General features: G+C 43.0%; 1 protein-coding gene across 2 annotated transcripts; it reads left to right on the plus strand.

Annotated features, from left to right (window-relative positions):
- The first annotated feature begins 5,305 nt into the window (after nt 1–5,305).
- Nucleotides 5,306–25,947, plus strand: TMEM121 (transmembrane protein 121). Of its 2 annotated transcripts, none has more exons than XM_042464742.1 (2): nt 5,306–5,503; nt 21,355–25,947. In XM_042464742.1, exon 2 carries the CDS (start codon nt 22,087–22,089, stop codon nt 23,023–23,025), a length of 939 nt encoding a protein of 312 aa, XP_042320676.1. In that variant the 5' UTR covers nt 5,306–5,503; nt 21,355–22,086; the 3' UTR covers nt 23,026–25,947. The 2 variants fall into 2 exon arrangements, with proteins under 2 accessions (XP_042320676.1, XP_042320677.1); XM_042464743.1 differs by lacking the exon at nt 5,306–5,503 and adding an exon at nt 19,181–19,211.

Below are 25,947 nucleotides of genomic sequence, written 5' to 3' on the forward strand. Positions count from 1 at the left end.
CTTCCCTCATAGGCCGAAGGATGACAGTTATGGAGCCCTGGTGGCGCAGTGGTTAAATGGCTGTACTGCAGCCATTCACTTGAAACCACAAGGTTGCGAGTTCAAGACCAGCAAAAGGGCCCAAGCTCGACTCAGGCTTGCATCCTTCCGAGGTCGCTAAAATGAGTACCCAGACTGTTGGGGACAAATTAGCTTGCTTGCTAACTAGCTTACTTGCTGTTCACTGCTATGATCTTTGGAATAGCGGTATATAAATAAAACAAAATATTATTATTATGGAGGGAAGAGCCTCTTTCTTCAGCCTAGCCCTGATGGAGCTGGGCCAGACTAATTCCCTCCCTCACAGGCCGAAAGATGACAGTTATGGAGGGAAGAGCCTCTTTCTTCAGCCTAGCCCTGATGGAGCTGGGCCAGACTAATTCTCTCCCTCTCAGGCCGAAAAAATAAATTTAATTTATTCCTCCACAGGAGCCCTCTTCTGAAATCTGAAACAGTACCTTTCAGACATTTGTTTCTCACTAATTCTGCAGTTAGAGAGAAATAGACCAAAACTATAATGACCATGCAGCAAGTTTTGGGGCTTCTTCTGGTCAGAACATATTCCTTAAATCCACCTCAGTTCTTGTACAAATGCTTCCTATTTGCTTTCTAGGGTCTTTTAGGTGTCAGCTATTTTCCAAATTTTGTATCATCAGCACATTTGAGAAGAATGTGCCTCTTCTTCTGAGAGGCACCCATTCAAAAGATTCCTCCACTCCCAGTAGTATTCCAACCAGTTTTGAATCCTCCTCATTGTTTGGCTGCAATTAACCATTTGGTTAATCCACATGTCTTAGGTGATTTTGTCAAGTGTATTCCAAAATTCAGTATAGATCGCACCCCAACCATTCCTTGAATTTACCAAGCTGGTAAACCATCCTCAGAGAGAAAGGTTCTTCTGGTAGGATGCTCTCTACATACTTATTCCTGGATCCTACTAATCACTGCAATGTTACTGAGATTATTTATTTATTTATTTTGCCTCTTATAGAATATATAAACTCCAGTTCACATGCTTATGTTCCACTACAGCACCACAAGAGATTTTGGTTTGGAGTTTTGAATGAGATCTCAGTTTTGTAAATCTGTATTTTAGCTTGTGTTTTTAAAGTAGAATGATGATGGTTTTTATCACATTGAGTTTTTGGGAGATTTTGCTGCTCAGATCCAGGGTGACTGTGGGTCCAACAATGCGGATTCATGTCATAACGTGAATGTGTTATCAGACAACATTCCTTACTATGGGAGCTCCTTCCATGGTGCTTCCGCAGTGATTCCAAAGTGACCCCTCATTTTGGTGAAATTGGAAAAAAGTGAATTCACAGAATTCGCTTTCAAGTTCACTTCAATTTCACTTCAAATTGGTCTCGTGTGGAAGATCATTCTGATGTCGCCCCCCCTTGTCCCCCTGCGTCCTAATCCTTCATCTCCCTCCTCCTCCTTCATGCCTTCTTGTCTTCTCTGCCACCCTGCACTTATCCCATCATCCCCTGGCTGCTCCTTCAGTCCGATCCTGGCCCATGACTCCCTGCAATCTATGCCATCATCCCCTGCCTGCTCCTTCAGTCTGATCCTGGCCCCAGTGACCTCCTGCGATGTATCCCATCATCCCCTGCCTGCTCCTTGAGCCTGATCCTGGCTCCAGTGACCCCCTGCAACCTATCCCATCATCCCCTGACTGCTTCTTGAGCCCGATCCTGGATCCAGTGACCCCCTGCGACCTATCCCATCATCCCCTGACTGCTCCTTGAGCCCGATCCTGGCTTCAGTGACCCCCTGTGACCTATCCCATCATCTCCTGACTGCTCCTTGAGTCCAATCCTGGCTCCAGTGACCCCCTGCGACCTATCCCATCATCTCCTGACTGCTCCTTGAACCCGATCCTGGCTCCAGTGACCCCACCTGCAACCTATCCCATCATCCCCTGCCTCTTCCTTCACCCCGATGAAGGATGACAGCTAAGGAGGGAGCAGGGAAGGAGGACAGCGTCCAGAGCCCCACTGAGCATGTGCAAGGGTGTCAATTCAAATCGTTGAATCCGCATGGTCTGCACCGGTGTGCTAATACAATTTGCACTCACTCCACTTTGCGTGAATCTGCATCACATGACTTGCCTTGGATTCGATTCCCCCTCATTTCGGAAGGGCAACCAGGTGTGATAAAACATTCATGTTACGATGCGAATTCGCATAGCTGAACCAGGAGTCACCCCGGATCTGAGCTGCAAAATGCCCTGTGCGATAAACCTTGATGTAATTGTGTTTTACCTTTTGTATACAACACAATAAAATAAAATAAAATAAAAAATACTGAGATTTCTTTTATAACCTAATTCCTTTATCATCACTTGTGGTATCTTTCTCAACATGGACTGATTGACTGGCAGTTCCCAGTTCATAGGAAGTTTATTAACCGGGTCTTCCATAGGAAATGCTGAAGCAGCTCTGGGTAAAGGATACTGACAGTTGCTTCGCAGAACAGGTAAGGATACCCCCCCCCCAAAAAAAAAACTCAGGCTACTTTTGCAGTAGGGGAAGAATGGGCTTGTATGTGTGTGTGTTCAAGTCTTATGTTGACTTATGGGAAGCCCATGCATTTTTTCAGAGGGTTTCATTAGGATTTTATCACACGGGGACTCTAAAATGATTAAAGTGTCTGCATCCCCGAAAAGAACACAAATGTGCAATTGATTATCATATGCCGCCAACATCCTAGGGACCAGGGTGAACACACCAGGAGGGTTGGGAAGGGAGGTGAGGGAAAAGTCGAGGGTTGCCTCTTCTTTCCTTCCCTCAGCTCAAAGTGGCCCCTTTCCCCCTCAGTCAAGGGCTCAGCTAGGCCCTCCTCTGTCTTGGGACACCAAAGCAGCAAAGAACCATGGGAAATCTGGCAACAGGGAGAATCCCTCAAGTGGTTTTCACACTACAGCAATTGCACATAGAAAGTGAATTGAATGAAATGGAAATGAAAACACGGTATTTTCCCGAAAATGACTTTCCTGATTCATGTCACTTTCTGTTCTCATTCTAAGCGGTTTGCACACAGCGCTGTCTGAAAATTGTGCCTAACACCCTGGATAACCCCGGGTTCTGGCCATTTTAAACTTCCAGTTTTCCTCGTGTGATAAAGTCCTTAGGGAAGAAATACTCAGACGTGGTTCTGCCAGTTCTTTCCTCTGAAATATGCCTATAGCACCTGGTGGGTAACTATGGCTGCATCTTCACTGCAGAAATAATGCAGTTTGACACAGCTTTAACAGCCAGGGTGCCATGCTATGGAATTGTTGTGGATTAAGTCGAAGGCTTTCATAGCCAGCATCCATAGTTTTTGGTGGATTTTTCGGGCTATGAGGCCATGTTCTGGAAGGGTTTTTTCCTGACATTTTGCCAACATTTGTGGCTGGCATCTTCAGAGAATGCTGGTATGGAAATGAGTGGGGTATATATACAGTGTGACCCTTGGTTGAGAGGAAGTGATTTACATGTTAATCTCTGTGTTGGTCTGTTGGTGGATGGCAAGGCCTCGGGGTCCCAGCAGGCAATGGATCACTATTTAACTGGACACCCCGAGGCCTTTCCATTCAACAACAGGCCAACACACAGATTAACATGTAAATCACTTCCTCTCAACCAAGGGTCACACAGTATATATTCCCCACTCACCTCCATGCCAGCATTCTCTGAAAATGCCAGCCACAAGTGCTGGCAAAACGTCAGGAAAAAATTCTTCCAGAACACGACCACATAGCCCACAAAACCCCACAAAAAACTATGAATTCTAGTGTAATTGTAGTTTGTTGTGTGGAATAACAAAAACAAAGTATGTGTGGAATTGTCGTTTGTTGCAGTTGCGCTCTGGTGCCACAACAAACTACCCTTCCCAGGGTTCCATATCATGGACCCATGGCAGTTAAAGTGGTGTGAAACTGGATTATCTCTGCGATGAGGAGGCAGGCTATTATGTGTCTATAAGTGGGCCAAGGACTGGACCCAGGCATGAGGCTAGGCTGAGGGAGAGCCAGCCCTCCCTTCCCACTCTTATGAACTTTATGGGGCAATGTGGGGTAGCCAGAGGACTTTCCCATTCAAGACAGCTGCAGCCCAACAATTTGTGCAGACTAAAGCAGACTCTTGGGCTACCCTTGAGGAAGGCAGGCACTGCTGGTGGAGCCCTGGGGCAACAGTCCTGCAAAGCCCCCTCCTCCCCCCCCCGCATACCTCTGTGTGCCCCTTTCCTTCCTGCCTCAGCAAGAGAGGAACCAAGTGTGTCAAACTATGTGACTGAGGATATAAAAAGAAGCCGGGGCTTAGAAACTCTGGATGACAACCATAACCTGTACAGGCAAAATATAGTCATATTGGCAAAATGGGGGGAAGGGGGAGGGGACAAAACAGACAGATAAAATATCCAAGTTCAGCTGATCCTCTCCCTTCCCCAATTTCATTTTGTGAGCTATCAGGAGTGGTATCAGAGAGTTTATGCATAATGTTGACCCTTAAATAATAATAGGGAGCTGGGGATGTTTAGCCTGGAGAAGTGAAGGTTAAGAGGTGATATGATAGCCCTGTGTAAGTATTTGAAGGGATGTCATATTGAGGAGGGAGCAAGCTTGTTTTCTGCTGCTCCAGAGACTAGGACCCGGAACAATGGATGCAAGCTCCAGGAAAAGAGATTCCATCTGAACTTTAGGAGGAACCTCCTGACAATAAGGGTTGTTTGACAGTGGTGGAGTCTCCCTCCTTGGAGGTCTTTAAGCAAAGGCTGGATGGCCATCTGTCGGCGATGCTTTGAGTGAGAGTTCCTGCATGGCCCTTGTGATCTCTTCTAACTCTATGATTCTATGATCCTATGTGCAAATAATGGACTTGAAAACTAGCCCCATTGGAGCAGGGCTCATGGGTTGCCAAGAAATTGGGAAGGTGGTGCATTGATGCCCTGAGGCTGCAACTGCTGGGACAGGAGGGATGGGAGTTACAGTCCAGCAACATCTGGATGGGTGCAGGTTGCCTCTCTGCAGCCTGCCCTCTCAGCCTGTGTGATGGATCTGCAGAGGAGGAGGAGGAGGAGGAGAGCAGGGCCCCTTCCAGAGAAATGTGGGACATTCCCAAAAGGAAAAGCAAGGAGAAAAGGCTCATCTCAAGAGAAGCCCAGGGTTGTTCCTAGTGATGCTCCAAAGGGAGGGCTGATCCGGCCGGGGAGCATCCCTCGCCCCCTCCCCTTTTGCTGACGTCACCAGAGCCTCTCCCCCCCCCCCCATCCGTCCACCTGCGCGCCCTCCCTCCCTCTTTCTCGGTGGGTTCCTGTTTCCCAGACCCTCCGTCTTTCGGCTGCGGAGGCAGGTGGTCCAGTGGCCCGAGAGCATCCTTCCGAGGAGAGAGAAGAGCCTCCCAGGGAGCCCCCCCCAGCATTGCTCCGGCGGGGAGGGGGCAGGGCGGCCTCCCCCTCCCCTTGGCCGAGGAAGAAGGTAAGCAGGGAGCCACTGCGGAGGAGGAGGCAGGGAGGGAGGCAGGGAGGGAGGGAGCGTGGGGGTTCCCTCTGCTCCCTTGCCCCCCCCCCCGAGGTCTCTGGAAGGGCATTTCTGAGAGGGAAGGGGGACAGGGGGCTCCTCCCGCCTCGCACCGCCCCAGGGCCCAGGAAGGGGCTCTCTCTGGGGGCAGGGGGCTGGAGGGAGGGCCGGAGGGTGGGGGGGGGGCAAGGGGCGCCCCGAGGAAGACCTGCCTGCCCCGGCCCTGCTCCCGGGATGGAGGCCAGAGGAGGGGGTGCCCACCGAGAGGGGAAGGCCGAGCTCATGCCTCCGGCCCCTTCAGGGAAGGCCCAGGGTCCCTCCCGGAGGGGAGACCCCGAAGGAAGGAAGGAAGGAAGGAAGGAAGGAAGGAAGGAAGGTGGATGGATGGACGGACGACAGGAAGGAAGGAAGGAAGAACGAACGATGGAAGGATGAATGAATGGGTGGAAGAAGGATGGATGGATGGATGGAGGAAGGAAGGAAGGAAGGAAGGAAGGAAGGAAGGAAGGCAGAAGGATGGATGGAAGGAAGGAAGAGGCCCAGGCATCCCCTCTGCCCACCATTGGGCCCTGTGCTGCCAGGGAAGGAAAGTGGTGCTCATGCTCTCTCGCTCTCTCTCATTCTCTCTTGCCCAGCTGCCCCTCATACGCGAGGGACACCCCTCTGGTCTACCCACAGCCTCAGGCCAGCCTCCTCACGGGCCTCCTCTCCATTGCCTCCTCCCTGCTGCCCAGAGGAAGGGGGCCAGGAGTAGCTGCTGCCTCCTTTTGCCCAGAAGTGGGCAGCAGAGCAGAGAGAGAAGGAAGTGGGTCTGGAAGCACAGCCACCCAGTGCCAGCTGCTGTCTGGCTCTCAGGTGAAGAAAAAGAGGGGCCCCTGTTGCCCTGAAGAGTCTAAAATTTCCTGCCCTCCTCCTGCCTTGGGGCTGAACGTCTAGGGATGAAGCAATTCAGAGATCAGAGGCTTCAGGTCCTCATGAGACACCTGCTGCCTCACTTTTGGTGCTCCTCTAAGAGAGTTTCTTTAGTGCCACCATAAGGAGCTTATCACACAAGGGACAGGATGTCATTGTCCTGTCCCAATTTCGTGCTTCTTGCATGATCATGGGGAAGACTTTCACACTAAATTGCACTTATCCAGACATTATTCCGTCCAGAAAGTACGAGTGAAAGTGATCATACAAAAGGCTTTCTCACTGCATCAGTATTATCTGTATTGTCAGAACATCCCATTAATGTAATTCCACTTCAACAACAAGACATGACAGGATCAGTACAGTGTAGTGAGAAAGCCTTTCACACAATCACTTTCACTCGCGCTTTCTGCATGGGATAAGGACACCTGTTCCCATGTGATAAAAACAAGTAAGACTTGAGCATGTGAAGAAGAATAGGGAAAATGTCCTCTCTTTTCTGAGTTGTCACAACCCACTCCCAAATGGTAAGAGGAGGCAGCATCTAAGGATGCTGAGGTACTCATTTAGACCTGCAGAGGTTTTCAGGTCTGGAGATTAATTATGTTATCTTGGTTTATAGCCTGCTCTCTTTTCTGAAGCCATATGGAAGGTAACAGTAGGCAATGGAATGGAATAAAACTAAGGCCCGTTACAAACGGGCACTTTAGTACGCGCGGAGCGCGCACTAGGGTTAGAAAGGGGCGGTGCTTCCGCACCCCCTAACCCTAGTGCACGCTCCGCACGCACAAAATGGCGGCGGCCGTTCCACACGGCCGCCGCCATGAGGACATCACAACCGCGCCACCTCTATACGGGGCGGCATGGACATGACATCCTCGCTCCACGCCAGTGCGCTTAGTGTGCCCTTAGCGTGGAGCAGGAAGGAGCTCTGTTTCGGAGCTCCTTCCTGGTTTGGTCCGCTGGGCGCAGCCTTCAGACGGCTGCACCCAGCGGACCAAAGGGGGCTTGAAGCCCCAGGGTCACCCCTTTTCAGGCTGCGGGGAAGCGGTGTTTTGCCGCTTCCCTGCAGCCTGAAAAGTGGCGGATCAGGGCCTCAGAGGCTGCCGTTCTGGCCGCTGAGACCCCGATACACCAGGGAAAGGGGCGGGTGCAGCCCGCCCCAAATGGGCAGTTTGTAACCCGCCTAAGTTTTAGACTACAGCATCCCTTCTAGTTAACTGGTTTAGCAAAAGGAATATATGCAGGTCAGCAAGAAGAAAGCAACAAATCCAAGCAGTTATAGTCATAGTCTAAGGCTGGATGCAAATATGAGAGATGTTGTTCAGGGCTGCTGGCTCTGGAGAAAACCAGAAATCTAGGCTAAGGAATGCATGGTCTTGCAGAGGGCAGTCTGGGCACCCAGTTGGCTTAAGGAGGAAGAGCCCAAGCACTAAAAGGAAAGAGAGAAAAGACACCTACCCCCTTCAAGGAACTGTTCACACTACACAGTTATAGTGCTATGATTTCACTTTACCTACCATGACAACATCTTGTGGAATCCTGCGACTGGCTTTCACCCCAAGAGCTTCTCTAATGTCTCACCAGACTATAAATCCTAGGATTCTGTAGGAGGCAGCCATGACAGTTAGAGCAGAATCATAGTTCTATAACTGTGTAGTGTGAAAGGGCCTCAGCTCTCAAACAAGTATCTGAGGCCCCTCTTTCCTTCACCTCTACCTTCTCAGTACAGTGGCTGGCATCATCCCACCATTTGGGAGAAAGCCTCACTTCCTCTTGATAAAGTAGGCCTGTCAGGCTGGTGCACCTGACAGGAGCATGTAGCATTTGGAGGGAGATAAAGGCAAGTTGCTTGCAAGGGCATTTAGCAGATGTTTAGAGTCTCTGCCTCTTCTGGTAGGTCTTGTTGATAGGAAAAAGTAGCATTCTTCTCTTGACACAACTTTGGATCCTTCCACTAAGGAAAAGCAAAGGGTGGTGAAAAAAACATGCTTTCTCTTTAACCAGAGAGTAATAATTGCAGAACCAGCCCCTGATTCCCAAGACTAGCCTGCTTGCCAGCTGTATTAGCTAAAATGGCTGGGGCTGGGAAGTCAGCTGGAAAAGAAAGCTACTTCCCCCTACATTTAATCCTTGCCATTGTGCTGATGTCACAGACTCCATCTAATACATCTGTGATTCACAGTCTGTTAATACTGCCTCAACCACCACATTTCTAGAAAAGACAGCATTCCAGCCCACACTTAGAATGGCAGCAGACCTTCTGCTTTGTGTTGGCTGCAATGGTGTTAATCGTCTGTCAGGCACCACTGTATCTTCATGCTGCCTGGATACAGCTGGGGCTACCCTGATCTTAATAAATAAATAAAACGTTTATTTCTATCCCACTTTTCTGTAGCAAGACAATCAAAGAGGCTACCAACTAAAGCATCCATATACAATATTGTACACAAAATTACAATCCCCCCCTTAAAAAAGAATTAAATATATTACAGTTAAAAGAGTTTTAAATCTATTAATAATAGCATAACATGGGCAGGGTGGTGGTAATACATGGTGTGAGGGGGTATCATTCTGTGGCAGAGGAATTTTATTCAGGAAAGGCCTGCTGGAAGAGATGCATCTTGACAGCCTTTTTGAAGCTGTCTAAGTTGGTAATTTGACAGATCTCATCCGGCAGGCCATTCCAAAGTCTGGGAGCAGTTGCAGAAAAGGCCCTCTGGGAGGTTGCAGTTAATCTGTTAATTATAATATATTTAATGAAATGGGCTAGTGAGGGCTCCAGGAAGTGATGCAGCTGGGTTGTAATGTGTTTGGGCTACCAACTCCCCGGCACACCTGGAGAGGAAGAAGCTCAACAAGCAGAAGCTTCTAGTATAAACTCCCTAAAATCAATGATGAATGGTGGTATATAAATCTGTTAAATAGAGTGCACTTTGAACTGTGTGTTTATAAACACTCTGTGGATAGCATCCTGCTACACCAGGCATTGACAAAACACAAGCTGGCTTGAAGGTTTCTGGTGTGTGATAGACGCAGATAAAATATAATTTCAACATTCTTCTGTTGCTTTACGCTATATATAACTTCTATAAACTTTCAAGTTGCTTGGCTTTCAATATTTTAATGATATTATTTATGATATGGTGCTCAGAGCCTGAAAATAACAGTCGCCTATAATGTATAATAGGGGAGGTGTAACAAGGACATAATGATGTTCCTTTTGTGACCTTATATAACTGCTGGTAACATGTGGGTTTTGCTGGATGGGGAGTTGGGGGAGGGGTTTGGCTATTTTTCTGTTATTAAGAGTTTAAAAATAGTCAAGAAAAGTAATGACTAATATATTACTCTTTTGAAAAGCATATTGCTAAAAAATTAAAATAATGTTCCAAGCTCTGATGGTGGTTGCTGTGAGCACATCAAATAATGCTGCAATGCAATGAATTCATCAGTTAACTGACAAACCAGATATCTGAAATGACCTGTATATTTTCACTGGCTCTAAGGTTATTCTGGCTGAATTCACATGCTGTCTTAAATCATCTGAAGCTGCTTCTAACAAGTCAGGTCATTGGTTCATCTAGACCAGGGCTGTCCATACAGCCACGTAAAGGCATTTCTTAAACTCATTTGGAGATGCCAGAAACTGAATGGAATCTTTTGCATACAAGAAAATGTTCTACCATTTATCTCTAACACTTGAGAAAGAATAAGCTAACCAAATTTCAGCCCATATTTCTTACTAATACTGATTACTTTCTTAAGTAAATACTTAATCAAAAACCTAAACACTCTTTAGATACTGTTGAAACGTAGCACAGACTAAAATATAGTAAGTGATACACACAAATTTAGTATTAAAATCCTAAACAATCCTAAAGTTCCAGCACAAGAAGAAATATTACACACACACACACACAAATGTTTCACATATACAGACATTGTGAGCACCAAGAGTTCTTCCCTAGGGACAACTGAGGAGCCACCACCAAGAATTCCTTCTCCCACATATCTCAGATTGATGGGACATTCTAAGAAGGCCTTCCATTAATGATCCTAGAACATGGCCACGTATTTATATCCAGGTAAACACAGTGGTGCTTGATTACCACAAGTTAAAATTATTATGATAATATAAAATCTGCAAATCTGTTTCATCCTGGAGAGAAGTGACCCATGGGGTGACATCTTTATTAATGATTTGGATGAAGGAATAGAGGGCATGCTTATCAAATTTGCAAAGGACACCAAATTAGGAGGAGCTCAACAGGAAGAAATGCGAGATGCTGCACTTAGGTATAAAAAATGAAATGCATAGATATAGGCTGGGAGACTGTGAGTGAAAAAGATCTAGGAGTCCTAGTGGACCACATGTTGAACATGAGCCAACAGTATGAAAAGGCCAATATGATTCTAGGTTGCATCAAGAGGAGTATAGATCAAAGGAAATAATAGTGCCACTGTACTCTGGCCAGGCCTCACCTGGAATATTGTGTCCAGTTCTGGGCACCACAATTCAAAAAGAACATTGAGAAACTGGAGCGTCCTTCCACATAAAGGACATTGAGAAAAAGGAGGGCGACTAAAATGGTGATGTTTAGCCTGGAGAAGAGAAGGTTAAGAGGTGATACGATAGCCCTGTTTAAGTATTTAAAGGTGTATCACATTGAGAATGGAGCAAGCTTGTTTTCTGCTGCTGACACGAAACAATGGATGCAAGCTCCATGAAAAGAAATTCTACTCAACATTAGGAGGAACTTCCTGACAGTAAGAGCTGTTCGACAGTGGGACACACTCCCTCAGAGAGTGGTGGAGTCTCCTTCTTTGGAGGTCTTTAAGCAGAGGTTGGATGGCCATCTGTCGGGGATGCTTTGATTGAGAGTTCCTGCATGGCAGGGGTGGACTGGATGACCCTTGTGGTCTCTTCCAACTTTACGATTCTTTGATTCTATGATTTATTCAGGGCACGTACAGCATAATTCTGTACATGTACAGTAAGTTTCAATGAGGGCCCATTCCCAGTTGGATGTCACAGGATGTCGCAGTCCAGACATATTTGCAGGAGAATTTAAAACAAACAAAAATCAATAGAACTATACTATAATTTTACATATATGAGCAGCCAATGTGAAACTAATAGATAAAAAAAATTAAATAAAAATTTAGTTTGACATGGAAAAGTTTTCCTTCCCAAAAATCAGATCTCTGAGGCCAGTTCAGAAGTTACAAAAATGTGCAAACATTTGAGAACTCCAAATGGAGATTTGGTGGTATATTACAAAAAATAACTGTGGGGTAGGAATAGGAGGGGGAGAAAGACTGACACGATGTTCAAGTCAGAAATGGGAAACAAAGTTTTGCAGACATTCAGATTAGGCTGTACCAGCTGATGATTATACAGCCCCTAGGGCTGCTAGAAGCAAGAAACCAACAAATCATAGTTGATCCTTAATTTCATTTTTGTTTCATCTCCATTTCAACATCAGATCATTCATTTTTTCTTAACCCTCATTTTCTGTTGCCTGATTAAGAGATCTGAGGATCTGGAAATCTTGTATCTTTTTTATGAGTTCACTTAATCGAGATATGGATTCTGTTGTTTTTTTAAATACAGTAAAATGCATACATGGATATATATTTTAAATGAAATAATTAAGAGTCAAAGGCTTTCATGGCCAGCATCCATAGTTTTTTGTGGGGTTTTCAGGCTATATGGCCATGTTCTAGAAGAGTTTTCTTCCTGATGTTTCGCCAGCATCTGTGGCAACATAGCCCGAAAACCCCACAAAAAACTATAGAAATAATTAAGTTTTATCACCAAGCAAATCTTCTTTGGGAGGGAATCTGAAAGCCAGGATGTAACAGGGAAGCAATTATTCCCATTTTTATATATAGTACTGTGGAAGAGAACAGAATTTCATCAAATAATCATAGTAGTCAAAATGTGTGTATGTGGTTTCAAATTATTAATTGACTTACAGTGACCCCAAGATGAGACAAAATCTGATCCCTTTATACCTGAAATCTTATTAGTCTGAGAAATTATTTAATCTGGAACCTCTTGAACTCTTAGAATAGAATCTGGAAGCACATGAACTTGTGATAAAATATTGCAGTATGGCAAATTCCTATAAATCATTTTAGCCAACTAGCCATCTGTTGACATATGTTGGTTAGCACTAGAGTTGATTCTGTCAATGTGGATTGCAGCAGTTCAGTTGGAATATTGACTATTCCTGGTTATTTATTTATTGCCATTTCTCTTATTGCAGCTTCCACTTTGCTTTTTAGAATTTGGGCTTCATCTTTATATGGCTCTTCATTACATGTGTCCTTCATTTTGTCATCCTTTTCTATAACTCTTCTGTGTACTGCATCCAACGTCTTTCTATTCCTTCCAGGTCTTGAATTTTGGCGTGGTTTTTTTTAATTGTCATAGAGCATCCCAGTCCTTGATTTGAACTTTCCTTTGATTTCCCAGATATTGGGGATGGGTCTCTTGAGCTTCCCTCTGTGTTGTTGTCTTACATCTGTGAACAGATCCATGATTTAAATCTACAAAACCATTTTGAGAGCATCTAGGTAAAAATTAAGGGGGAGAGAAACAACATTAAGAGGAACTTCCTGACAGTAAGGACTATTCAACAGTGGAACAAACTCCCTCGGAGTGGAGTGGAGTCTCCTTCCTTAGAGGTCTGGATGGCCATCTGTCAGGGATGCTTTGATTGTGATTTCCTGCATGGCAGGGGATTGGCCTGGATGGCCCTTGTGGTCTCTTCCAACTCTACGATTCTATGATTCTATGATTCTGTTTCTCAGCACTAGTCATTGTAGTAGTTTTCTTTATCTTTTCACACTAGCCATTGTACTGTTGGTTTCATGGTTCTTAGTTTGTTCCCACCCCCCTTTTATTTTGCTTCTCTTTTTTCCTTTATGGCTATTGAAAGTGTCTGTTTGCATTCTTCTTTTATTATGTCCCTGGTTTCAGACCATAGTTCTTCTGATTCTTGGTCTATTGTGGTTAGTAGCGCAAATCTGTTCGTTATATTGTCAATAAAGTCTGTTTAGATATTAGTTTAATTACATTTTGGTATGATGCCTGGTTTTGTTTTCTACTTGAGTTTTTACTCTTATTTTTGATGTGAGTACACTCGTCCTTCCCCATTTGTGGACTTCTTGTTTGCAGTTTTGAGCTTCCACAGATGGCAAGCCAGGAGGGACAAAATGGCACGTGTGCAGGGGATTGCACCACCATTATAGTAAATGGGGCTTGACCATCACATTTTTTCTTTTTCACAGGGGGTCTGGAATGGATCCCCCATGAATGGGGAGAGATGACTGTAATTTATGATCTGTGCCACAATCAGTGCCTGGTCTAGTCTTGGTTACCAGTATGGAGCTACGCCATCTTTTATTTCCAGTTATATTATCTATTTGGCTTTTGTGTTGGCCGCCTGGTGATGCCCATGTGTACAGCCTTCTTTCTGGTTGTATGAGAAATATATTTGCAATTAATAGGTTGCTGGCTTCACAAAAGTCTATCAGATGATTCCCTGCTTCATTTCTTTTACCTAATCTGAATCTGCCTAATATTTTTTATTCTTCTTTGCTTCCGTCTTTGGCATTCCAGTCACCTATGATCAGCATGATGTCCCGTACTGGTGTGCTGTCAATTTCTTCTTGTACTCCTTCATAAAATCTTTCAATTTCTTCCTTTTCAGCCTCTGTGGCTGGTGCATATACTTGAATTATGGTGATATTCATAGGTTTTCCATAGAGCCTTATGCAGATGATTTGGTCTGATTTTGCATTGTATCCCCTGACTGCTTTTGCCACATTCTTTCTTAGTTTAAAAGCCACCCCATTTCTCTGTGTCTTTTCTGTGGTTGTTTGCTTTAAAGTGGCCCACTCCTGTACATTTTAACTCACTCACCTCCAGTACTGCTATGTTAAGGATACTTAACTAAATAACCTCTCCTGACCCAACCCCCTCAACCTTGATGGAAACATTATTCACGCATGCTCTCATCACTGGCACAATGGAGCTTTATCCCCATGATACTGTTGCCCAGTAAAACAGGTTGTGGAGGCGGGTTACAATTGTCATAGTGTCACATTGATGACTAACTAGTAGTTGTGAATATAGAACAGTTACAGATGAATAAATCTAGGTAACTGTTCCATATTGACCATCACTACTTAGTCACCATTGACTTACCATTGTTACAGTTATAATTTCCCCTCACCTGTTTTTTTATTTATTGAATTTATATCCTGTCTTTTTCCTGAGATGGGTTTCAAGATGGCTACTTTAATTTTGTTGTTGTTAACTGCCCTTGAGTCGGCCTTGCCCCATGGTGACCCTGTGGATGAGACATCTCCAAGACCCCTGTCCTGCACTGCTCTGCTCAGGTCCAACATCTCTTTCTACTGCCCTCTAGCTTTCCTAGAAACATTGTCTTTTCCACTGCTTCATGCCTTCTCCTGGCATGGGAAAAGTACCGTATGATAATCTCAATTTAGCCATCCTGGCTTCCAGAGAGAGAGCGGGTTTAATTTGTTCTAGAATCTATTTGTTTGTCTTCTTGGTCATCCATGGTATTCTTGGCACTTTTCTCCAGCATCACATCTCAAATGAGTTGATTTTCTTTGTCTTTACTTTCTTCACTGTCCTGTGTTCACCTCTGTACATGGTGATGGGGATTACAGTGGCTTGAACAATCCGCACTTTGGTGTTTAGAGTTATATCATTACATTTTAGGATCCTGTCCAGTTCTTTCATAGCTGCCCTTCCCATTCCTATTCTTCTAATTTCTTGAATGAAGTCTTCATTTTGATCAATATTTGACTCAAGATATGAGAATTCCTTGATTATTTGAATTTCTTCAATATATAGTATACATTTTTGTAGCTCTTCCATGGTCACTATTTTTGTTTTCTTAATGTTCAGCTTTAATCCTACATTGGCACTTTCCTCCTTGACTTTCTTTAGTAATTGTTCCAGGTCTCTGTTGGTTTCTTCTACTAATATTGTGTCATCTGCACATCTTAGATTGTTAATGTTCCTTCCTCTGATCTTCACTCTTCCTGCCTCTGAGTCTAAGCCTGCTCTGCATACAATATTTTCTGTGTACAAATTGAATAGTTAGGGTGATGTTATGCAGCTTTGCCTGACCCTTTTGGCAATTGGGAACCATTCTATGTCTTCAGTTCTGATGGGAGCCTCTTGCTCTGAATACAAGTTATGCATCAGAACAGTTAGATAAGGGCCATCAAGTCAACCCTATACTTTGCATGAATACACAATCAAATCACCCCCCACAGTTGGCCATACAGCTTCCAAAGAATGAGATTCCACCACACTCAGACAATGTATTCCAATGTCGAACAGCTCTTACTGTCAGGACGTTCTTCCTAATGTTTAGGTAGAATATCTTTTCCTGTAGTTTGCATCCATTGCTTTGTGTCCTAGTCTCTGAAGCAGCAAACTCAACTGTTATTTCTCCCAGGTTTTTTTTTTAACTTTGATAGTGATGCTGAACTATAGTTTGTTAGAGTGGGTTACATGGAACCAAGGTTTGACACAGCTCGGTACACTGATACACCTCATTAAAAAATTGGTCAACCTCTACCAAAAAATGTATTTCAGGTCTTTTTGCAGAATATTTGTTTTCTGAAAAATATTGTATTTGCAGAAAAACACATTGACTGGAATTCAGCAAATTCATAAGGGAGTTCTCTTGGAAAAAGGGAAGGCTGTTGGTTCTCTGTGTTCATTTTGCTGGGATGAGTTCTCAAACTTTTAAAATTGTGACCCATTTCTGTAGGTCACTGGGAGGAGGAGCTAGAAGCCTAATTCTACATAGCTCCTAGCAGAAGCGCGCGCCTAACGGCGTGTGAATTTTCCTTCTATTTTTTATAGTCAAAGAGGTTTTAAAGTACAGAGGAGAAAGTACCTGGGAATTTTAAACTTTTTTTCTTAAGGGGCTTGTGAGGACTTGTATTTAGAGGAAGTGAGTCAGAGACTTACCTCTGGAAAGAGCTAGTAGCCAGGAGACTTATATGTGGGGGGAATATATCCATATCTCCCTAGGTGCTTCCACAACTTTACATCTCTTTTTTGTTCATTGTTTACCAATTAAGTGACTGATGTGCCACAGAGGTGATGTGTAGTGGGGCAAAAGTTCCTGAAGTAATAATAAGAATAAGAATAATACTTTTCTTTTCTTCTTTTATTTCTTTTTCTTTTCTTTTTCCTTTTCTTTTTTTATTTCTTTTTATTTTATTTTATTTTATTGCATGCATGCATGCATGCATGAAATTAGTTAAATTAATGAAGGCTTTGAATCCCTACTTCTAACATTACATCTAAGGTGTGAGCAAAAGAGAGGTGATGTAGCATTTTCTTCTTTTTAGCTTAGGAAATATATTCAGAGGCAGCGGTGTTGGTCATAGAATAGTACAATAACACCCAAAATGCCCAAAACAAGGGTAATCTTTATTCAGCCAACCAAATTTCACAAAATACATGATGCAAACTTTTGAAGCTCCACTGGCTTCTTCATCAGGCAAAGATAGGAAAGAATCTTAACAATTTTGCCTGATGAAGAAACTAGTGGAGCTTCAAACACTTGCATTGTGTATTTTGTGCATTTTGGTTATTCGAATAAAGGATTCTGGATCTTACTGTCTTTAGCTTAGGTGTGTATGAAAGCCTCCCTGCCATTTTGATATTTTATGCCAAAGATAATCAGAACTCTAGTTTGATTCCGATATTCTAAGTAGAAACGGACTCCCAAAAATTCTTCCTGCATCTCTTGATTTTGAAAGAAATAAGGTAAATATTGATCAAACAAGCCACTGTTATCCAAAAGGAGCTGCTATGCTATGTTCCCTGGCAGGCAGGCTTTCCCATGAAAGAACTAGGGCAGATGGGGACAGGGCTGCTTGTGATCTGAGCTAGAGTGCTGCTCTGCTCAGAATAGGCCATGGGTCTAACCTCAGTTTTTAGCATGGAAGTTGAGCAGTTGTTGTGCCCCATATGATTTCATGCAGTATGTCAGCACACACTAACACATACATGCTGCTCCACTATATCTGACGGTCATTATCATCACTTAGAATGAGTCTTCATACTCTCAGTATGGTTTGCAATTTTCTGCAGTACTTGATGGTATCTTTGAGGGGTTATACTGTATTCTTATAATCAGGGTGATCTGATGTTCTAACCACAAAGGAGGACAAAGCAATGCAAAATATAGGACATTCAGGAAAAATGTAGGACATTACAAAATAAAGGCTAAAACCACTAATATTAATATAAATTGATGCTTCTTTGTCATGTTCAAAATGGAGGACATTTTGGAATTCCTCCTGGACAGAAGGCTGAAATGTAGAGGGTGTCCTGGGAAAGGAGGGTGTCTGGTCACCCTGCATATAATCTATACATATATAGAGAGGAAGTAGAATAATTTGGCAATTACAGTTATTAGCTGGCAAGTTAGAAGCTGTATGTCCCCCCTCCTTTTTATTTTGTTAAGTTATGTAGTTATTTTGTGTAGCTGGTTAGTATTTGATTTGTAGAAGCGGTCAGTCTTAGATTAGTAGTTGTATGTTGTTTTATGTTATTAAAAATAATGTGTTAATAAAAAAAACCTAAAAGCAAAGGCAGCCATATTGGCCATAAAAAGCTACTAAAATCCATATTAATGTAATATCTTTATTCATCCAACCAATATTTCAAACATTTGAAAAGATGTGTGCCCTTTTGGTTGAATAATGTTATTAAGTATGTTAGTATAGCATAATGACTGAAGTGCCAAAAATCAGAAATATTCTGATACTTTCTAGGTATTTTGAATCTGACTGAAAGTTTTGTGTTCCTCCCTTTGTTGTACCCTGGAATAGGAAATGTCTCTGGACTCAGGTGTCATTCCTTCACCATAAGCTTCTCAGTGGGCTACATCATACTTCCAGCCATCACTGCTGATTTTACTGATGAAATTTAGCAATGCGTAAAGCTGCATTTTTCTTTCAAAAACACTGATTTACTGTTAAATTGTGCAGTTCTGATGCCTTGCTTATAGATAGATTTATGTGTACCTTGGGCATATGTACATTGGCTGCTTAATCTAGGGTCAGTACAGAGCATTATGCCTCCAAATGGCCCAAGTAGTTTCTATTACCATAATGCTGTTTTTATTTCTTTCTCCACACATCTTTACCCAAATGCTCTCAAGTAGTTCAGTCTTATCACTCACTTGGATTTCTGTACAAGTCACTTTGTCTTTGACATACAATACTACTCCCCCCTTATCTTCACCATCTATTCTGTTTGAACAGATTATAGCCTTCAGTTGTTATATTCCAGTCATGGGAGTCATCCCACCAAGCCTCTGTTAGACATATAAATCATATTTACCTTCCCGCACTAGAACTTCAAGCTCATCTTATTTGTTTGAAAACTCTATGCATTGGTATATAGACATCTAAAGCCTTGTTTGTTAACATCATTTATTTTATTGGAAGTTTTACTGTGGTGCCCATCCTCTCCCTCAGTTTCCCCTTCAGAATTTACATTCTTGTGTTTAGAGCTTGCTTTTGGACAGATGTTTGGGTTATCATCTCCTTCCCCACAAAGATTTAGCTTAATGCCCTCTTGATCAGATTTGCTATGTTTTTGTCAAAGACATTCTTTGCATTCTTCATGAGGTACAGAAGAAAGGAGGTCTGTTCTCTGCTGCCCCAGAAGGTAAGACCAGGTCTAATGGTTTTAATTTATAGGAGGGTAAATTACAATGGAACCAATTACCTATTTTTTAAATTAAATTATCATTTTTAATAGTTACAACTGATCTGAGAGGACTAGTATAGAGCAATGTTTAAAGTTCTGAACATGTAACAAATCTCTGCTTGGTCATAAAAATTACTGTGATACTTTGAGTAACCACTCCCTGTCAACAAGCCTAACTTACAGTATTGCTGTGGGGATTAATAAAGAGAGGAAACCATGAAAAGTGGGCATGTACATTCCAAGTATAGTACAAATAAAAGAATAGCAATGGTCCAAAGCACACTGCAGAAGTAATTAAGTTTGAGACTGTTTTAACTACCCTGGCTCAGTGCTAGGAAATCCTGGGAATGGTGTTTATTGTGGCACCAGAACTTTCTGTCAGAGAAGGCTAAATGTCTCACAAAACTACTGTTCCCAGATCTCCCTAACATTGAGCCATGGCAGTTAAAGCAGTTTCAAACTGGATTATTTCTTCAGTGTGTTTGGGGCCAAAAATTATATTGGCATAGACAATTCAATTGGTATTTTCGAAGGTCCCCCTCCTCCCCGGCAATCAGTTTTTCACTGATGGCAAAAAAGGTACAGAACCATGGAAATACCACAGATGGCTCTGAAAGTATCTGCCATCTGATCATAGGGCAGAAACAGAGGAAAATAGAGACAAGTAGCAGGAATTGGAGTGGGGAAAGGATGACCTGATTTCCTGCTTAAGGGCAGATACTTTAGCATAGTCAAGAGCAAATATTAGATCTTATTGTTTTTCCTGAAAAAAACATGACTACCCATTGAAAACATTAAAATATATTACTTGGTATAAAAAGTTAAGCTAAATACAAATCCAGTGTTGCAGATGTTCCCCCCAGCACCATCCAACGTAAATCTCTTTTACATCCTCACCTTGTAGATGCAGTTTTGTTTCCAGACAGTTTTTACACTGTAGAGACAAATGGTATTCCTCTTTTATGCACGTTTAACTTAACAGGGCACATGTGTGAGTAAACAGTTCCTCTAGGCTCATATGACAATTGACACTCCTCTTTTGTGTCTGGACACCCTGCTAGAAAGGCAAAAGTGCAGGTTATAGTCTGTGTGAAACAATGGCCAGATTTTAGACTATATGTTGTTTGTACAGTTTAATCTGTTATATCCCTAAAGTTGTGGAAACTGGCCAACTTGAAAAATGTTGGTATTGTTCTGTAATGCTTTGTGCTATATATGTGGCTTCATGCAGGTCAGTAGGGAAATGTTATATTGGTGAGGTGCTAGTTCAATACCCTATTGAATGGGAGCCAATCTCATCTTCAATTCATGCTTGTTCTTGACTATTACTACTACTTATCATTATTATTATTATTATTATTATAATCATCATCATCATCATCATCATTTTAAATCCCACCTTTCTCCCAATATAGGGACTCAAGGCAGCGAACAGCAAGTATAAAATAATACAATTTTAAAAAGTACAATAATAATAAAATATATAAATATAAAATTTAAAAACCAATTAAACAATTTAAAAAGTTAAAGCAGTTATAAATTAAAACATGTTAAAAATACAAATCATTAAAATTTATATAGCACAACTTTAAAAACTCAGCTCTTATCAGCTTAAATGGCCAGACTGCACAAAAACATCTTTACCTGGAGTCAGAAGGACAGTAAGGATGGAGCCATCCTTGCCTCCCTGGGGAGGGAGTTCCAGATCTTGGGCGCAGCCACTGAGAAGTTCCTCTCTCTTGTTCCCACCAAACGTGCCTGAGAAGATGGTGGGACAGATGATCTCAAGACTCTAGTGGGCTCATACAGGGAGATACGGTCCTTCAAATAACCTGGACCCAAGCTGTATAAGGTTTTATATTTTAAATCAACATGTTGAATTGTGCCCAGAAACAGACTGGCAACCAATGGAACTGTCACAGCAAGAGAGGTGTATGCGCTTGTAGCCAGGTCCAGTTAACAAGCTGGCTGCAGTTTTTTGAGCCAGCTGAAGTTTGAGTACTTTTCAAAGGCAAGCCCCATGTAGAGTGCATTACAGTAATATAAATGGGATGTAATGGCAAAAACTTTGCTCACTTGTCTTTTCTTTGTTCTTTTCCAGACCAGAGTAAATGTCACCAGGAAAGAGGTGGTGGATCAGTACCCTCACATGGAAAAGAAGGCCTTGCTCACAATGGATACTGCTCCAGATAGATTTAATGCAGAAAAAACAGGGAGCCATAAGAGAAAAGATACCCTGGGAAGATGTCAGCCCTGCTTGCAATCACTTATCATTTGGGGAGCAAAACATTGTAATGTGCTATTCCTCTGTCACCGTGATATGGCTGCCTGATAATTTCTCTAATTGCTGAGAATACGCATGAGTTGCTGCCAGAAAGCCCATAAGAAAGTTTACCTGCAGGCCAGTGAAGGATGTTCCTATTGCACAAGAAGGAGCTTAATGGTGGAAACATAAAGAGAATCATAGCTGAAAGCAGAAAGGCTGAGGTTTCTCAAAGGTATTTTCATAGATACTAAGAAAAATGTTGAAGATGATTCCTCTGAGGTGTAGCTGAGGACATATCTGAGGGTTTTGCAAATGGGAGCCTTGCTCCATATATAGCAAAGTCTTCTGTGTTTATGATTATGCCAAGTGTGTTCTGCTGCAGAGCTGCTGGAACCTGAGGATATCACATGAAATACCTTGCTCATTTCTCACTGCCTGGCTGGACCTTAGTGTATGAGTACTACTGACATCCACTGAATGAGACTCTGTCTCTGATGCACATAGGCCTGCACTTGTAGCAACACAAGGAGGCCACGAGGAGAGTGTGGGTGGTTCCATCATCTCACCATGGTGCTTCCACCTCCAGACAAGCGTCACGTGTGTCTCACCACTATTGTTATCATGACGAGCATGGCATTCATGGATGCTTATCTGGTGGAGCAGAACCAAGGTCCCCGTAAGATTGGCGTTTGCATCATTGTCTTGGTGGGAGACATCTGCTTTCTGATAGTACTGCGCTATGTAGCTGTCTGGGTGGGGGCTGAGGTGAAGACTGCCAAGCGTGGCTATGCTATGATCCTGTGGTTCCTCTACATCTTTGTGCTGGAAATAAAACTGTATTTTATATTCCAGAACTACAAGGCTGATAAGAGAAACTTGGAGACAGTGGCTAGGAAAGCACTGACTCTGCTTCTCTCTATCTGTGTGCCCGGGCTATACCTGGTGCTTGTGGCCTTGGATAGCATGGAATACATACGCACCTTCAGGAAGAAAGAGGATTTGAGAGGGCGTCTCTTCTGGGTGGCCTTAGACCTCCTGGATATTTTAGACATTCAGGCCAACTTGTGGGAGCCACACAAGACTGGGCTGCCAATCTGGGCAGAAGGGCTCATGTTCTTCTACTGTTACATTCTGCTCCTGATTCTGCCTTGTGTTTCCCTCAGTGAGATTAGCATGCAGGGGGAGCACATTGCTCCCCAGAAAATGATGCTGTACCCTGTCCTGAGCCTGGTGACCATCAATATTGTCACCATATTCATTCGGGCTATTAATATGGTTCTTTTCCAAGATAGCAGGGTCTCCACAATTTTTATTGGCAAGAACATAATTGCCATTGCCACCAAGGCCTGCACTTTCCTTGAGTACAAGAAGCAGGTGAAGGAATTCCCACAAAATGCTATTGCACTTGAGCTGCAGCAGAACTCAGTGCCCCACAATCAGACCGGCCATACTACTCAAGGCATATCTCATGAGCAATCCCCCACCAGAGAGATCTTGGACACATGATGAGGCTCCTTAGATATCAGCACTTGCTCATTTCCTTGGGGGAGGGAGAGGGGGATCTGCTCTCATCCCAGCATGGAGAGCTGCCCTTGGCACAACATTTGGATCAAATGAGAGAACATCTCCTGCATCTCAGGTATTTCTAAGGAGCCCTCTAGGAAGAAAACAAAACCAAATGAACCTTTTAAGGAGAACCTAACCCACAGCATCTGATCTTTTCTATCTGTTTGTTACCTGTGCTTCAACATGTCAGGAATGAAGATTTTTGTTATCATGGCCTGTTTTATAAGGAAGGGGTGGGAGGGGTGGGATAACCAGGACTGACACATGGACCAGTGTACCTGTAAACATTGGTGTCTTATTTAAAATGGTGTGTTTACAGTTGTTTTTTTTTTAAAGAAAGCCACCTGCTGAATCACTGCTGGGAATTCTAGTTGGGTTTGGACAATTTTATAATCTTTGCCTAATGGCTCCTTTCATTGCTCTGTTACAAGTGCACTCAGAAAGTGGTCACACCTTCTCACACATGGGTGCAAAAGAGTGAGGCAAATAGTTGGAGAAACAGGAGGTCCAACAATGCCAAAATGTGAAGCAGTCTCAATAAGAACAGTATTTGACTACAAATGTACGCTTTCAAGAGACATTCTGATACTCAATCAAATGATTCAGCACAAGATTTCTGTTTTTAGGGGGGGAAACTGTTTCTTTCTCACTCTCATTCTCTCCCTGATCACCCTCAGGGAGAGGGGTGCCATGCAGTTTTAGACTGTTGCCATAGTTTACCCGGTGGGCAGGCACAGTTCTTGGATAGGTTGAAGAGTGGAAGTTGCAACCCTCAAATTGGTCAGATTCGCTTTTTTTCCAGCAACAGCTGAGTTTCTAATGGGGCTGGGCTTTTTAAAAGGTAAACTATACAACCTTTTTCTAAAAGGTGGCAGGGCCCAGGGCCAGTCACTCCATGTGTGAGCTATAGGATGTTTTGGGGTATAGGGATGGGCAGCAGGAGTTTGAAAAAAGTCACAAAGAATAATACTGAAACCCAAACAGCATGGTAGGCTGGTGACGGCTTTCTTCTTAGTATTCTTCTCCCTTTCCCATGCTAAACTCTTGCTCCTCATACTCTCATACCCCAAAAATCTTTTCAGCCACAGTATCTCTTGCTACACCCAAGCCTTACAAAATCTTTTGCACCTGGCAGCACTGCTCCCATCATATGGATGTGCCTCCTTTTCTTCTTAGGCTGAGAGACAATCTGATGCTGCTTAGGCTGTGAGCTGCATGAGATAAGGGATCCAGTGTGGAAACTTGCTGTTATATCACAGAAGTCAGGTTACAAACTGTGTTTAGATCTGCAGCCAGTTAGATTTTACTCAGTTTTGGCATTAGGAAATGAGAATCAAACACTTATAATAAGTGCTAAAATGTCTGTCTGAGGAGGCAGGGCTTAGTGTTTCATGGGCCAATGAAGAAAACAAAGGGAGCAGGCACACACATTTCCCCCCATGTTGCCAGGCATTTTCATATTCTTCTTTCTCAGCAGGTGATGTCCAGTTATTATATGTTTTGCTTCTTTAAAGGCGAAGAAAAGAATGTTTCTTGAGGTTCATTGGCAGAGTAAAGGCTCAGTTTTACTGCTAGATGAAATATCTACTTTTGACAAAATAATGGGATAAGTGGGGGAATAGGAAAGTACTCAAAAGGAAGGTAAGCAGAAGGGGTGAAGAGATGCCACATCCTGGGAAATGCAGGTGATGCACATGGACAGTGTAGAGCAGTCTTACTCTGTCAGGGGACAGGAAATTGGGCATTTCTCCATCCATTTCTGCCACTCATGGCTCTTCCTTCAGTGCTTACAGCTCCTACAAATTTGCTACTCTAAGACCCTAAAAGTACAGGAGTTTGGAGTCATCAGGCCCCTGCCTTCTCTGAAGGCAAATCATATGAAGATGCTGGACCCTTTTCTGGTCCAGAAGGGGACATTCTAAGATTGTCACTTGCTTGGAAAGTGATGTAACCCACTTGAGGGGGCAGTTTGGTCATTGCACAGGGCTTTGCATTTTTATTTTGTTTGAAGACAGTCTGTTTTTATGTAATAAAGGGTTTTGGACACCCATGAAGCAGTTTGTCTTGCTCTCTGTGTATATATTCTTGTTTCTGTTTTCCACTCTTGTTTGCCCTTTTTCAGAAGTCTCCATGACATCTATGAATAACAGTAGAGGGAGCCATTGGTCCAAGCCCTTGAGGAGGCCTGTAGTGAAGTCTTGTTGTTCGCCTGTTCTGTTCTGGCTAAGGACAAGTAAGATCCATATAGCAAAGCTGTCCTGCAGAGGCTTTGCCTAAAAGCCATTCTTGTAGCCCCACTCATCTCTTAAGGACAGAGCCATGAGATATACAACTGGCCTAGCATATAACCATTGCAAAAATTATTATTAGAATATGTTCAGAATGTATCATCACTGTTTCCTTCTCCTGAATGTTGGAAGATTAGGCCAAGGATTTCTCTCTCTCCATAATTGTGCACAGAATCCTATCAAGTTTGTTCAGAGCCCTTTAATTTTACTTGAGATTTCTACACCTAAATAGGTTGTGGGTAGGTCCTACAATTTTGACTCAAATCTGGAAACTGAGAAGTTTCATTGTTAACTCTAAGCAGATTTGAATTTTTCATGCACTTATGTAATAAGTCAAGAAAAAGGTAGGAATCACTATCTTGTATTCCAGCAGTTCAGAAAACTGCTGTTGTTTCAAAGTTGAGTTCTGTAGAGGGTGCCATTTTAGAGTTTGTGGAAAAGTGCAGTATAAAACAGATAAGAATACAAAGTTATATGGATACAAGCTGGGAATTTCCTTGCAAAACATTTAAGTTTTCTCATGGGCTTGTGAAAGTTTTCTTTCAAGTAATTTATAGCATACTGGAAACAATGA

This window comes from Sceloporus undulatus, chromosome 4, assembly GCF_019175285.1.
Source record: "Sceloporus undulatus isolate JIND9_A2432 ecotype Alabama chromosome 4, SceUnd_v1.1, whole genome shotgun sequence".
NCBI classification, from domain to species: Eukaryota; Metazoa; Chordata; class Lepidosauria; order Squamata; family Phrynosomatidae; genus Sceloporus; species Sceloporus undulatus.